This window comes from Chiloscyllium plagiosum, unplaced genomic scaffold, assembly GCF_037043375.1.
Source record: "Chiloscyllium plagiosum isolate Xiang-an unplaced genomic scaffold, Cpla_swu_hap1 HiC_scaffold_17, whole genome shotgun sequence".
In the NCBI taxonomy this organism is placed as follows: domain Eukaryota; kingdom Metazoa; phylum Chordata; class Chondrichthyes; order Orectolobiformes; family Hemiscylliidae; genus Chiloscyllium; species Chiloscyllium plagiosum.
Window position 1 is genome coordinate 31,937,695 of NW_028270155.1, and position 15,733 is coordinate 31,953,427.

General features: G+C 39.0%; 1 protein-coding gene across 7 annotated transcripts in view; it reads left to right on the forward strand.

Annotated features, from left to right (window-relative positions):
* Nucleotides 1-12,717, forward strand: part of mvda (mevalonate (diphospho) decarboxylase a) — a 42,200-nt gene extending 29,483 nt beyond the window's left edge. For 2 of the 7 annotated variants that reach the window (XM_087995791.1, XM_087995793.1), the window contains 2 exons: nt 4,165-4,291; nt 10,156-12,717. In XM_087995791.1, coding sequence (XP_087851917.1) covers nt 4,165-4,291; nt 10,156-10,230 — 202 coding nt within the window. In that variant the 3' untranslated portion in view covers nt 10,231-12,717. Of the gene's footprint in view, nt 1-4,164; nt 4,292-10,155 lie in introns of those variants that run through there. The other 5 variants (XM_087995794.1, XM_087995797.1, XM_043706757.2 and 2 more) reach the window with 4 other exon arrangements.
* The last annotated feature ends 3,016 nt before the right edge of the window (nt 12,718-15,733 follow it).

The following is a 15,733-nucleotide window of genomic DNA, read 5'->3' on the forward strand; positions in this document are numbered from 1 at the left end:
GCATCATCATGAATTGAATCGGCATGTGTCATTGCGGAATTGGGATGGGTTTCCAGTTCTGCAAGAAACTCTGCCAGGTAGCTGGACTCTGCCTTGTTCCTTGATTAAAAACAACAAACTCCTTGATAAGCTTGCAAGTCTACCAACCACCTCAGTATGTGTGCTTATCAGTTCTCCTGTACCCTGTCCATCAAAGTCCTTATGAGTTCTCTGTAGCAGAACTGGGAAACAAGCATATGAAGTCTATTGGCATTTTGCAATTTATTTGTGCCTGAAGCCTCACCATGTGGTCTATTAAAATCTGAGTTGGTGGCTATAATATTCCCGTCATATGGTGGTGCTTCGTCCTCAGAGCTGTGGCATTCTCACTTCTCATTATTAGGCTGCTGTGGCTGACTAAACAGTGGTTCATTTGTGCCTGATGGTATAAATGCAGTAGTGAAAAAGACTGGGTGAAAAGCAAGAGATCTGTGATTTCACCATTTGCAGCTTTCATTTCATGCTAATACAGAAAGTAGGAAGAATGGGGAGGAACTCAAATTGACAGGATGTGACCAATCGTGCCACATAAGGATCTGTGTTAGGGCCTCAATTATTCATATTTTTATTAATGACTTGGATAATGACATGGAAAGTCGTATGTTCAAACTTGTTGATAACACAAAGTTAGGCACTGTTATAGACAGTGTAGGTGATCGCATAAATTTATAAAGGGATATTGATAGACTAAGTGAATGGGTAAAACTGTGGCAGATGGAGTTCCAAGTGTAAAATTATCCATTTTGGACCAAAAAGCATAGATCAGGTTACATTTTAGATTACATTAAGTTACATATAGTGGGTGTCCAAAGAGGGTTGGAATATAAAAGCAGAGATGTACTACTAAGACTTTATAAAGCTCTGGTTAGGCCCCATTTGGAGTACTGTGTCCAGTTTTGGTCCCCACACCTCAGGAAGGACATACTGGCACTGGAACGTGTCCAGGGGAGATTCACACGGATGATCCCTGGAATGACAGGTCTAACATATGAGGAAGGGCTGAGGATACTGGGATTGTATTCGTTGGAGTTTAGAAGATTAAGGGGAGACTTAATAGAGACGTACAAAATAATACATGGCTTGGAAAAGGTGGATGCTAGGAAATTGTTTCAGTTAAACGAGGAGACTAGGACCCGTGGACACAGCCTTAGAATTAAAGGGGGTCATTTCAGAACAGAAATGCGGAGACATTTCTTCAGCCAGAGAGTGGTGGGCCTGTGGAATTCATTGCCACGGAGTGCAGTGGAAGCCGGGACGCTAAATGTCTTCAAGGCCGAGATTGATAGATTCTTGTTGTCTAGAGGAATTAAGGGCTACGGGGAGAACGCTGGTAAGTGGAGCTGAAATGCGCATCAGTCATGATTGAATGGCGGAGTGGACTCGATGGGCCGAATGGCCTTACTTCCACTCCTATGTCTTATGGTCTTATGGTCTTAAAGGGTTCAGGGGCATAGATTTTTAATGTCACAAACAGGTGCAGAAAATAATCATAAAAAATAATGGAATGATGGATTTTATATCTAGAGGATTGGAATACAAAGATGCAGGAATTATGCTGCAGTTATAGCAAACCCTGGTTAGACGCCACTTGGTGAACTGTGAGCAGATTTGGGCATCACATCTTAGGGAGGATATATTGGCTTTGGAGGGAGTACAACGTAAGTTTACAGGAATGATACTTGTCTCTTCGGGGATTACATTGTGAGTAGAGATTATACAAATTAGGCATACTTTCTCTCGAACTTAAAAATTTAAGGAGTGATCTGAACAAAGTCTTCAAGATATTAACAGGAAAAGACAGAATAGATGAAGGTAAACTATTTCCACTTGTTGATTCTGGAACTAGGGCCATAATCTGAGAATTAGAGCCAGACCTAGAGAGGTTAGGAAGCACTTCTCCACACACAGGGTGGTGGATGTTTGGAACACTGTTCCACAAATGGCACTGGATGCAAAATCAGTTGTAAACTTTAAACCAGGGATAGATAAATTTTTAAGCAAAGGTATTAAGGGACATAGGCCAAAGGCATGTATATGAGGTTAGGCCACAAATCAGCACAGATCTCATTGAATGGTGGAACAGGCGTGAGGTGCTGAATGGCCTACTCCTGTTCCTATGTATTAAATAGCAGAATGAAGCAAGGTGTGCTTTGAGAAGTGGCTTACAGCAGGCACATCCTGTCTCGAATGTTTTCAGCAATGCGAGATGCAATGTGCAAACAAGATTCCCATGATAATGAGTGTTTGTAGAGGGCTTTGAATGATGTAGCTGTTCCCTCTCCAGTTCTCTGAAAAATCCAAATTGAGCACAAAAGACAGAAGAATAGCAAAAAAGGGGGAGATGAAACAAAATGTGATTAAAATATAATGAAGTTAAAAGTAAAAAAGGAGTAAGGGCTTTTATAAATGCTAAAAACACAAAAATGCTGACTGCTGAAAAATACAATGGAGAAAAATGGGGCTATTGAAAAATTCAAACTATACAATTAATTGATTCAAGCAAAAGCACAATGAATATTTAAAGAAATTTGCAATACCATAGCCAATAAAAAGGCATTACAAGTGACGCTGATAAAGAAGCTGAACTGTTGGTATTCCTAACTAAAAAGCAAAATTAACAGTGATAATGGCAGCAGAATGAGTTATCAAAAGCTACAAGGAAATATGAAACAAAAGCAGAATTGGGCTGAACAAGGACTGCATTGTGGGATACTGGCTCCAAAAAGCAAGCAAGCTAAAGAGGCAAACTTTCAAGTTGGCTTGTTTTCTGAATAATTGAAGGGGGAAATAAATAAAGAAAACTGATTTCTTGAAATTTTAAAATTAAAAGCAGCCTTCAATTTTGAAAAGAGGCAATTATGTAAAAAGGGCACAAGTATCTTGCAGAATAATTAACCTGACTTGAAAAAGAAACTAAAGCTTTATTTTAAAGTGCACAAACATGAGAGAAGGGTTCTGTTGAAAGGTTATCAACTTGAAACATAAACCCTTTTCTCTGCCAATGCTTCCTGCTCCTTATTTTTAATTTCAAATTTGAGTATCTGCCTATTTTACTTCAATTTTAATAACTTTAACACCATTTTGTCAAATTATCTCTAGAAGTTATGTGAACTACAAAAAGGCAAGATGTTGTAGCACTGATATATGAAATTGCAGCGCCCCCCCACCCCACCCTGTTGCCCTGTCAATACCGTTAAGTAATCTTCTGTTGGATACTGAATTAATTTAGAAAATTAATTTTGATAACATTTTTCTCTTGAAACGTTCTCTTTTTTTAAACTGCAATAATTAAATGCTGTGCTAAGTACACTTAAAACCTTGGCATTAAATAGTTTCACTTCTTAATTATACCCAAAGTCGAAAATGCTGGTAATGGTCAACAGATCTGGCAGTATCTGTGGCGAGATAAGAGGTAATATTTCAGGTCTGTCACCCTTCATTAGAACTATACAAGTCAGAGCATTTAGATTCTAGATTTAATTTGAAGTTAAGCTTGCATGTTGCTGAGGGAAGCGTGAAGGGCAATAGAAGGAGGGGTCGACTTAGGCTCACTTGGATGCTGGGTATCACAGATGGTTGCTGATGGCCTACAGTGGGTGTGTGAAGGTAGGGTAAGTTAAACACTTGGAGTATACCATGTTAGCGGATCTCCTGACAAGAGTAGATAAGGCAACAACAACAGCAGCAAACTAAAATATTTTCAAACCAGTACACTCAAACTATCATTAACCTTAATATTGTTCATTAACATGTAGGCCTAAGGAAACAGTTTTGTTTGACAATGCCTTTTGTATGATATTCCTCATATATTCATTCATCAAACGTCTCATTGTCTCAAAATCTTAGCCTTGTTATATATGGGGAGGTAGGGAGGATGGGGAGTATGCAAGTTAGTTAATAGGATTCCTGGGATGGCTACAAAGCTGTCCTTCCACGATCTCTTCCATGTTTTGAATCAGCATTTACCTCCCTTCAAGCCCTAATTCTTTTCTTTACATTTTTTAGTTTGGAAAATATGACTGCTTCTGATGAATGTGCACAAAAAGTGGATGAAGTCTGTATAATTGCGAAGGAGAAGAAAAAAGTTTTAACAAACTGCATTTGCTTCTCTCTGTTCTGTTACAGTCTTGTCTTTTTTCCTAGATTCCTGAAAGGTTTGCCTGTAAATTCAGTATCTGTATCAGAGCATCTGAAGTCCAGCATCCAGATGGATTCAATTAAGTCTGGAATTCAATATATCATTAACACTCGGGTAAATGTTCAATTCACATAAGTTATGTCTCCACATAACTTCCTATTGCTGGCTTTTTTTACGGTGTTGTTTGATGATGTTTTATTTGCCCTACTGCTGTCTCTTGCATTTTTTTGAGCTCATTGTTACTCGTCTCCCGCATTTGGTATCATCAGAATATTCCTTTCAATATCCTCTTTCTTTACCTCAACTGGAGATTCCTCCCACTGTGGTCGATTTAGGGCTGTCAATTGTGTTCAACCTCTCGTACCTCTGCCCTACTTCCCATCCCCATTCGCTTAGAATTCTCGAGTTCCCCTTGCCCTCACCTTCCACCCACCAGTCTCCACATTCAAAGAACCATGATTGATTTCTGCCAGCTTCAGTAGGGTACCACCACCAAGCTCATCTTCCCTTGCCCTTCACTTTCAGACTTGTGCAGGTACCACACCTTCCTTCAATGCCCAACACTTTCTCACGCCCCCATGGCATCTTTCCATACAATTGTAGAGGGTACAACGTTAGCCCTTCACTTCCTCCCTCCCCACCATTCAAGGCCCTAAACACTCCTTCCAAGTGAAGTTGTGTTTTACTTGTACTTCTTTCAATCTAGTCTGCTACATTCACTGCTCACAATGCAGCCTCCTTTATATTGGCAAGACCAAATGTAAACTGTGAGACCACTTCGCAGAATACTTCTGTCTGTAGAAATGACCCCCAATCTTCCAATTGTTTGCCATTTCAATAAAACATCTTGTTCTCATTTCCGGTGTCATACAGTCATAGAGATGTACAGCATGGAAACAGACCCTTCGGTCCAACTCATCCATGCTGACCAGGTAACCTAACTTAATCTAGTCCCATTTTCCAGCATTTGGTCCATATATCTCTCTTAAACCCTTTCTGTTCATATACCCATCCAGATGCCTTTTACATGTTGGAATTGTACCAGCCTCAACCACTTCCTCTGGCAGCTCATTCCATACATGCACCATCTTCTGCACAAAAAAGTTGCCCCGTTAGATCCCTTTTAAATTTTTCTCCTCTCACCCTAAACCTATCCCCTCTGGTTTTGGACTTCCCCACCTGAGGGAAAAGAGCTTGTCTGTTCACCGTATCCCTGTCCCTCATAATTTTATAAACCTCTATAAGGTCACCCCTCAGCCTCCAATGCTCTAGGGAAAACAGCCCCATCCTATTCAGCCTCTCCTTGTAGCCCAAATCCTCCAACCCTGGCAACATTTTGTAAATTTTATCTGAAGCCTTTCAAGTTTCACAACATCCTTCGTATAGAAGGGAGACCAGAATTGCACACAATATTCCAAACGTGGCCTAACCAATGTCCTGTACAGCCACAACATGACCTACCAACTCCTATACTCAATGCTCTGACCAATAAAGGAAAACATACCAAACGCCACCTTCACTATCCTATCTACCTGTAACTCAAGGAACTATGAACCTGCACTCCAAGGTCGCTTTGTTCCACAACACTCCCCAGGACCTTACCATCAAGTGTATAAGTCCTGCTTAATAGTCTTTTACAAAATGTGGCACCTCATATTTATCTAAATTAAACTCCATCTGCCACTCCTCAGCCCATTTGGCCCATCCGATCAAGATCCCATTGTACTCAGAGGTAACCTTCGCTGTCCACTACATTTCCAATTTTGGTGTCGAACTACACCTCCATTGCCCCCATCCAAATCATGTATATACATGACAAAAAGCAATGGACCAAGCACCGATCCTTGTGGCACACCATTGGTCATAGGCCTCCAGTCTGAAAGACAACCCTCCTCCAGCACCCTCTGACTTCTATCTTGGAGTCATATAGTCTAGACCAATTCAGGATGGCAAGTTTCTTTCCCTAAAGGACATTAGTGAACCAAATGGATTTTTTAATGACAAGATAGTGATAGTTGTCATGGTCACCATTACTGACATTAGTCTTATATTCCTTATTTACTGTTTGAAATTAAACTCTACTAGCTGCCATGATGTAAACTGACAACCATAAGTCAATAACCTGAGTTTCTGGATTGCTGGTCCTTTGACATGATCATTTTATCAACGTCATTATTTGCTCTAATTATTTTACTGCTGCGGGCACCTCCGAAGTCGGTGTGCAGCAGCGGCTTCCAAGCCTGTAAATCAATGCAGGGAACAAGGTCATTGTACTAATTGGCGTATGTGGAACTTCTGAGCAGCCATTTCTCCATAATTGACCTATACCTTTTGAATATTCAGTTATTTAGTGGTCAGGTTAATGGATCAGTGCTCCCCACCTCCACTTTAATTAGTGGTGTATAAATAGATACAGCTTCTGTGGACCTTGGGAAATAATGTGTTTATTGCTTCCTCAGTAATTTTCTGCATTTTTCCTGGATATTGATATGTTTATCACCTTTATTCCCAAAAGAACTATTTATTTTCATTATAGAGTCATAGAGATGTACAGCACAGAAACAGACTCTTCAGTCCAACTCGTCCATGCCGACTAGATATGCCAACCCAATCTAGTCCCAGTTGCCAGCACTTGGCCCATATTCCTTCAAACCCTTCCTATTCATACTCATCCAGATGCCTTTTAACTGTTGCAATTGTACTAGCCTCCACCACTTCCTCTGGCGGCTCATTCCATACACATACTACCCTCTGCGTGAAAATGTTGCCCCTGAGGCCTCTTTTATATTTTACCCCTAAACCTATGCCCTCCAGTTCTGGATTCCCTCACCTTAGGGAAAAGACTTTTTCTGTTTACCCTAACCATGTCCTTCATGACTTTATAAACCTCTATAAGGTCACCCCTCAGCCTCTGATACTCCAGAGAAAACAGTCTCAGCCCTAGTATTAAGTTAGCTTGGAGCAGTGATATGCTTTTCTTGTCGGATGTGGGAGAGTTTCAATGTTACTGAGGATTATATCTGCAATAAATACCTTTTTGGTTGCGAATGCTATCAGATCTAATGGATCAGTTGGAGTGACAGTTCGAGGCAATGAGGAATTTACAAGAGCAAGGGGATGTGATGGATGGCAGTTATAGAAAGGGAGAATACAGTCACATAGATGGGTTAACTCCAGGAAGGTAGGCAAGTAGTGAAGGAGTCTTCTGTGGCATTTAAAACAAGTATGCTGTTTTGGAAAATGTAGGGGGTGATGGATTCTCCGGGGAATGTAGCATGAACAACCAACTTTCTGGTATCAAGACAAGCTCTAATGCAATGAGAGGTATGTCAGATTCCAAGAAATCGATTGTATTAGGGACTGTCTAGTCCTAGGCACAGAGACATGTTTCTGTGACCAGCAGCGAAAAATCAGATTGGTGTGTTGCCTCCCTGGTACCAGGATCAAGGATAACTCCTGAGGTTGCAGAATTCTCTAAAGGGGAGAAGGACCATTAGGAGGTTATTGTACACATTGGAAACAATGACATAAGAAGGGAAGAGGATGAGATTCTGAAGGGAGAATATGGAGAGTTAGGCAGGAATTTTAAAAGGAGGTCCTCGAGAGTAGTAATATCTGGATTACTCGGGTGCTACGAACAAGTGAGGACAGGAATAGGAGGATCAACCAGATGAATGCATGGCTGAGGAGCTATTGGGGAAGGATTCACATTTTTGGATCATTGGAATCTCTTCTGGAGTAGAAGTGACCTGTACATGAAGGATGGATTGCACCTGAATTGGAAGGGGACTAATATACTGGCAGGGAGATTTGTTAGAACTACCCAGGAGGATTTAAAATGGTAAGGTGGGGGGTGGGACCCAGGAAGATAGTGAGGAAAGAGATCAATCTGAGACTGGTACAGTTGAGAAAATAAGCGAGTCAAACAGTCAGGGCAGACAGGGACAAAGCAGAGAACAAGGTAGGACTGATAAAGTGCATTTATTTCGATGCAAGACACCTAACAGGGAAGGCAGATGAAAGCACGGCATGGTTAGAAACGTGGGACTGGGATATCATAACAATTACAGACATGTGGCTCAGTGATGGACAGTACTGATAGCTTAATGTTCCAGGATACAAATGCTACAGGAAGGACAGAAAGGGAGGCAAGAGAGGACGGGGAGTGACGTTTTTGATAAGGGATAGCATTACAGTTGTACTGAGGGAGAATATTCCTGGAAATACATCCACGCAAGTTATTTGGGTGGAACTGAGAAATAAATGGATTATCACCTTATTGGGATTGTATTATAGGCCCCTAGTAGTCAGAGGGAAATTGAGAAACAAATTTGTTAAGAGATCTGTTATCTGTAAGAAATATCGGGTGGTTACGGTAGGGGATTTTAAACTTTCCAAACATAGACTGAGACTGTCATAGTGTTAGGGTGTTTAGATGGAGAGGAATTTAAGTGTTTACAAGAAAGTTTTCTGATTCAGTATGTGGATGTATCTACTAGAGAAGGTGCAAAACTTGACCTACTCTTGGGAAATAGGGCAGGGCATGTGACTAAGGCCAGTCAATATAATTCTATTAGTTTAACATAGTGATGGAAAGAGATAGACCAAATCTATATATTGAAGTTCTAAATTGGAGGAAGGTTAATTTTGACGGTATTAGGCAAGAACTTTTGAAAGCTGATTGGGGGCAGATGTTCACAGGTAAAGGGTCGGCTGGAAATGAGAACCTTTCAGAAATGAGATAACAAGAGTCCAGAGATAGCATTTTCCTATTAGGGTGAAAGGCAAGGCTGTTAGGTGTAGGGAATGCTGGATGACTAAAGAAATTGAGGGTTTGGTTCAGAAAAAGAAGGAAGCATATGTCAGGTATAGACAGGATAGATCAAGTGAATCCTTAGAAGAGTATAAAGGCGGTAGGAGTATACTTAAGAGGGAAATCAGGAGGGCAAAAAGGGGACATGAGATAGCTTTGGCAAATAGAATTAAGGGGAATCCAAAGGATTTTTACAAATACACTAAGAACAAAAGGGTAACAAGGGAGAGAATAGGGCCCCTCAAAGATCAGTTAGGCGGCCTTTGTGTGGAGCTGCAGGAGATAGGCGAGATACTAAACAAGTATTTTGCATCAATGTTTACTGTGGAAAAGGATTGGAAGATATAGAATTTAGGGAAATAGATGGTGACATCTTGAAAAATGTCCATATTACAGAGGAGGAAGTGCTGTATGTCTTGAAACGCATAAACGTGGATAAATCCCCAGGACCTGATCAGGTGTACACTAGAACTCTGGGAAGCTATGGAAGCGATCATTGGGCCCCTTGCTGAGATATTTGTATCATCAATAGTCACAGGTGAGGTGCTGGAAGACTGCAGATTGGCTAACATGGGGCCACTGTTTAAGAAAGGTGGTAAGGACAAGCCAGGGAACTATAGACCGATGGGCCTGATGTCTATGGTGGGCAAGTTGTTGCAGGGAATCGTGAGGGACAGGAGTTACATGTATTTGGAAAGTCAAGGATTGATTAGGGATAGTCAACATGGCTTTGTGCATGGGAAATCATGACTCACAAATTTGATTAAGTTTTTTGAAAAAGTAACAACGAGGATTGATGAGGGCAGAGTGGTAGACATGATCTATATGGACTTCAGTAAGGCGTTTGACAAAGCTCCCCATGGGAGACTGGTTAGCAAGCTTAGATCTCATGGAATACAATGAGAACAAGCCACTTGGATTGGATACATTAACGTACATTAATGCAACTAGTTAAACTGGATGATGTTAGAATTACATTTAGTTTGCTTTTCCTGGGGGATTGGAAGGAATTTAGGTGCTTTTTCTGTTCTTGGATTGTGTTTGTTTACCTCCCTTTAGAGAGAGCTCCTTGATAGTGCAGGGAATTTTTCATTTAGTTTTATTCCACACTTTGTTCTGTTGAGAATTGAGCATTTTTTTAAAAAGTCTGTTTTCCTTTCCAAAGGTAGGGCCGGGGCCACAGTTGATACAAGATGCCAACCTTCACCTACTTGGAGAGGATGGATTTCCCAAGCAATAGAGTCTAAAAGAAACCTTTCTGCAGTTAGAGGGAGAGCTGTAAGATCTTTACATTGATTGTCATAAACGTGGCATTTTTTATCTGAGTTATATTGCACATGCAGACCACTTCTGGTTTCAGTTTGTATCAGCAAAGGTTCATGTTTTCAACTTTTGGTACATAACGTGCCTGAATTCGGAAGAAAGAACTAAAGCCTGTAAATGTAGAAATCTGAAAAATAGTATGAAGTTTGTTGTCTGTCTATTTCATGTTACTCCCTCTATATCTAACCTAATAATACAATTTCAAACTTATTCCTGGATCTTGGCTTAGTTAATAGTATAGTTTAGTGTGTAAAAGGGGAAAAAAAACCTACACTGTATAGTAATGTAATATATTGCTAGTATTTATTCATTAACTTTGATCTTTTATTCAATATAGTTTAATGTAATTTAGTTTCTAATGAAATTCCATTTGAATTTCCATATCAAAAACTCAGTGCTATTTACATTTAGTTTTGAATCTGTAGTTTATAAACATTGACAAACAAGGTGCTGCATCCATGTGTAAATCACGAACAAAATTGTTTAGAAGTATGTGGAAGTTCTCTGAAGTTTTACTGAACTAATATACAGAATATCATCTTTTCTATATTTGAATGCATGCCATTGATATCAATGGTGGATACCAAATGTAGATGGGATTTGCATCTTTGAATTGTAAATACCATAGATTTGTATTTTCTTTTGAACGTTGTCACTCAAACTTGCTCTAATCCATTAAATTAATGAGTACATTTCCTCAAATATAGGATCCATTCCAAGTTAAGTATCATTCAACAAATAAGAAGAGTAGGACATTTGTTCCCTCAAGTCAGCCACTTTATTTTATAACTGATCTGCCAAGGTCTCACTCCTCTTGCATGTAAGCTTCTTACAGCTATCCATTCCTATTTTTCAAACATCTAGCCAGCTCCTCTTAAAATACTTCCAGTGATCTAACCTCCAGAACACACTTAGGTGGAGGATTCCTGACATTCATTAACCTTCAGGAGAAGAAATTCCTTTTCATCTCCATTTTAAATGAGTGTTCCCATATTCTGTAACCATGTCCCCTATTTTGATATTCCTGTATGAGTGGAAACATCACCTCATCATTTACACAGTCAAGACCCGTCAAAATCTTATGTTTTTATAAGATCATCCCTCATTCTTCTAAATGCTAATGAATAAAGGCCTAAGTCATTCTTCATAAGTTTCTCAGGAAATAGCCTAGTGAATCTTTTTGAACAACCTCCAAAGCTAGTATATAATTTGAGTACAGACTGTATACAGTATTTCGTGTGTGACTGGCCTTACCAACAGCCTGCACAGTAACAATTTGTAACAAGACTTCCTTATTTTTAAACTCCTTACAATAAAGGCCAAAATTCCCATTGCCTTTTTAATTACTTGCTGCACCTGCATACTAACTTTGTGTTTAATCTTAGAAATTCAGATAATGAGAAAACATTAAGATGGTCTATGAGCATTTTATATTTTTCACATGGGATAACCAGATACTTCCAGAACATAAAAGCTAGTTGAAAATAAAAAGATGATGATGTGGTTGGTCCAGACTAAATAATATGAGTGCTCATGGAAGAGCTGTGTTACAACCTGTGTTAGCTTGTTGTGGGAGTGGGAGTATATAATTCATTTGCAATGTTTTAGATTCTAGTTTGGGAATTGGAAATCTTTCCACAGTTTTACTGTGTATTGACTTAATTTTTATGCATTTTGAATGACCTCCTTTCTAATTATGGTGTTGTACAAGTTGCTTGTACATTTAATCCTCTCTTTACTATCAGTCATCCTGATCTCCGAGGTTTGACCTTGTCACTTTGAGCTTGCAGGAATTGGGGACGGATTGGGATGACAGAGTCAATGGAATTTGGTACTGTGCCATCATGCCATTTGTGGATAGTCGAATTCCTCCACTTTGTGTATAGGTGATTTCAGATTTATAACTGGGGATTCATGATGATGAACTCAGATTTTCACTTCAATTGGTGTACATTAACTGCATATTATCCTGTTGCACCTCGTACTAATTTCTCCAATTTTTCTGTGATTCTGTGTTTCCTTTTGTTGTTGTGTGATTCTACGACACCTTTACATGTATCTGTTATGTCCCAAACATTATGTAAATTTTGATAAAATGTAGGAGATGCAGACACTGAATGCAGCTGAATTGAATAAATTCTTGTTAAATTACTTTTTATAAACTACCACAGCTTGATTAATGTGTTAATGACTTAATTTTTTTAACATATATTCACTCTCTTCACATACACTGTATATTGATTCCTTTTACATTAGTGTTCTTGTTAATGTCATGAAGAATTCAAGACACAAAGCTATGACGAAAGGCCTTTTTGAGACGTGCTTTTAAGATGTCTAATATTTTAAGTGAAAACCGTGCTATGTGTGAGATTTTCTTGAAAAATAAACTGTTACTTATAATCTATGTACATGAATTTTATTTTATTAAACTGTTTTCATATTCTTATCAGCCTGGATTTTTAGCTTCCGCCAACAAATATCTCTTGAATCCTAAGATCTAACAGTCTGTCTATCATCAGCACTATATAATCAGAAAAGTAAGCATCCAGAATATGTAACACCTGAGAAATTGATGATGATGGGAGCACATTAAATAGATTACAACCTGAAAACTAAAAAATGTCAGCCAATGAATTAACATGCACACACAGCAATAAACATGGCCACAATGGGAGAACCTGAATTATTTGAAATGTACATATATGCAATTTTGTCTTATGGTTTCCAATTTGTTATTTTCCTGATTAAGGTCATCTGTTTTACACCCTGCCTAATTTTCTTTTCAGTTGAGATCCTTAGAAGGAATGTATATTTGCTTATCTAGCAATACCCATTTTTGAATTAGTGCTGAAGGTGAATTTCACTCTCTTGTAATTTTCAATGTCATTTGTTTTTATGTTTTAAAAGACCAGAATATAGGGCCAGTTACCAAATTAAAGCTAAGCATTAATGTCATACCCACTTATAACTACAAAAATAGCTTTCAAATGAATTCTTAGGATCCATTCAGTTGCACAATGCTCACTATGAGACTTCAGCCAATAAGGAGCACCACAGAGATGCGGTGGTTTGCACCCTGGTTTGCCCCTCGGTGACAGGGATTTCAGTTTGAGACCAATCATGGGTGACTGTGGAGTCTGCACATTTCCCTGGGTCTATGTGGGCTTCCAACAACTGCAGTTTCTTCCAACATTCCAAAGATGTGCAGGTCAGGTGTTTTGATGATGTTACATTGCCCATAGTGTCCATGGATCTGCAGGCTAGTGGTTAGCCATGGGGTTCTGGAGATACGGTGGTGTGTAGGTCCCACTGGGATGCTCTTTGGTGGGTTGCTGCAGATTCGAATGGCCAAATGGCCTTTATCTTGCTGTATTAGTCAACCTTCATTCTTTGAACTTCTGTGAAGCTAGAGATAAGGGTGGAATTGCAGGAAAAACTAAGAACAGGGCACTCTAAGGCTTCTGATATTTTAGCATGTTATGTCAAAACTAAGGGAATTCTGCTTTTTATAGGTGGATGTGCAGCTACTGTTTCAGTGCAGCCATAGAGTTTATAATGAAAAATTCTCCCTTTACGCATTTCCTTCAATTTTCTCTGAAGTGAAAGTTTCTAAACAAGATAACTGAGTCTATTTCCTATCTGTTTATCTTGCCAGTGAGTGTGCTTTTTGGAGCAATCTTGGCTTTATTAGGTATTTTCACAAGCATGTTTTACACAGAGGAAAACCAGATCAGCTGGAGATACTCAGGAGATCAGTCTGCAGCTGTATAAAGAAGGAGCAAGAAGCTGCTTCATCAAAACTGAGCATTCCAATAAAGACTTAACAAGTGAAAATGTTGATTTGTCAGTTTCTTTATGGACACTCCCGCCCTGAGTGTTTGCAGAAGTTTCAGTGTGGGTAAGCTTGTATCACAGAAATATTATGGCACAGAGGAGGCCATTTGGCCCATTGTGTCTGCATCCCCTCATTGTCATCATTACCTTCTGCTAATCTCCTGGATTTTCTCCAAAGCTGCCTTTTTATTCAAATAATCATCTAATACCCTTTTGAATGCCTCAATTGAACCTGCCTCCACTGTACTTTCAGGCAAGGCACGTCAAACCTAACTACTTGCTGAGCGAAAACATTGTTTCTCACTTCTTTTGTAAAGGCATGAACTGTGAGGCTGCTTTAATTACTAGATCTAACATTACATGCCCCTTTACTTGATTTAGGAATATTGTTGCTGTTTATATGAAGACTAGAAACCCATTAAAACCACTCTGCCTCACTACATCTTTATATAATATCTTCGTTTTTACAATTCACCGCTTCATATTATCAGGGCTCATATACACAATTTTCACTATGGTCTTAATTCTTTTTCTATCTCTGAAGTTCTATCCTTCACTGTCAGTTTACCTCTTTATCCTTTATTATTGAAACAATTCCTTCCTTAATCACTAAAGCTGATCCTTTCGTATTATAGAGAGAAAAAAAGGAGGCCATTTACTATGGCAGCACTTCGAATCAGATTGGTTACAGCACAGAAGACGACAATTCTGGGTGTCATGTGCAGGCAGTTCTTTGTCAAATTAAGTCAGCCAGTCCCACTTTCCTGACTTTTCCTTGAACCCTGTATTTTTTTTGTTTTCAGATAATTATTCAATGCCTTTTATTTAAAAACTATCCAGTTGGTCCCATTGTTTTGCTCTTTCACCTTGACCTAGATTGTTTTTCCTACATAGGTTTTGTGATTCTGTGAATAAACATAATTCTTGGAACATTTTCTTTCTCATTATGTAAATGTACCTACTAGAAAAGCAGCAAAACTTTACCTCTTGGGAACTAAGGCTGGGCAAGTGCCTGAAATGTTAGGGGAATACTTTGGGACTAGTGATCATAATTCTATTAATTTTAAAATTGTTATGGAAAAGGATAAACCTTCCATAAAAGTCCTTAATTGGAGTAAGGCAAATTTTAATATGAGACACAACTTTCAAAAGTTAGTTGGAGTGGACTGATCACAGGTAAAGAGGCAACTGACAAGTGGGAGGCTTTCGAAAGTGTGATTATGAGAGCTCAAAGACATTATATTACTGTTAGAGTGGAAGGTATGGCTGGTAAGATTAAGGAAGAATGAATGAATAAAGATATTGAGATTTTATTAAAGAATTTTAAAAATCTATTAGCTGTAGACATTCTTAAGAGGGAAATCAGGAATGCAAAGAGGGGATATGTGATAGCCTTGGCAGATAAGGTTCAAGATAAACCAAAGGGATTCTACAAGTACATTAAGAGGTACTAGAGAGAAAGTAGAATTCCTTAAAGACCCACAAGGTCAGCTTTGTGTTAAACTTCAGAAGATGGCAAGAGATGTTAAATGAATATTTCACATCAGGGTTTTACTATGAAGAAGGAAATGGAGGCAAGAGAACTC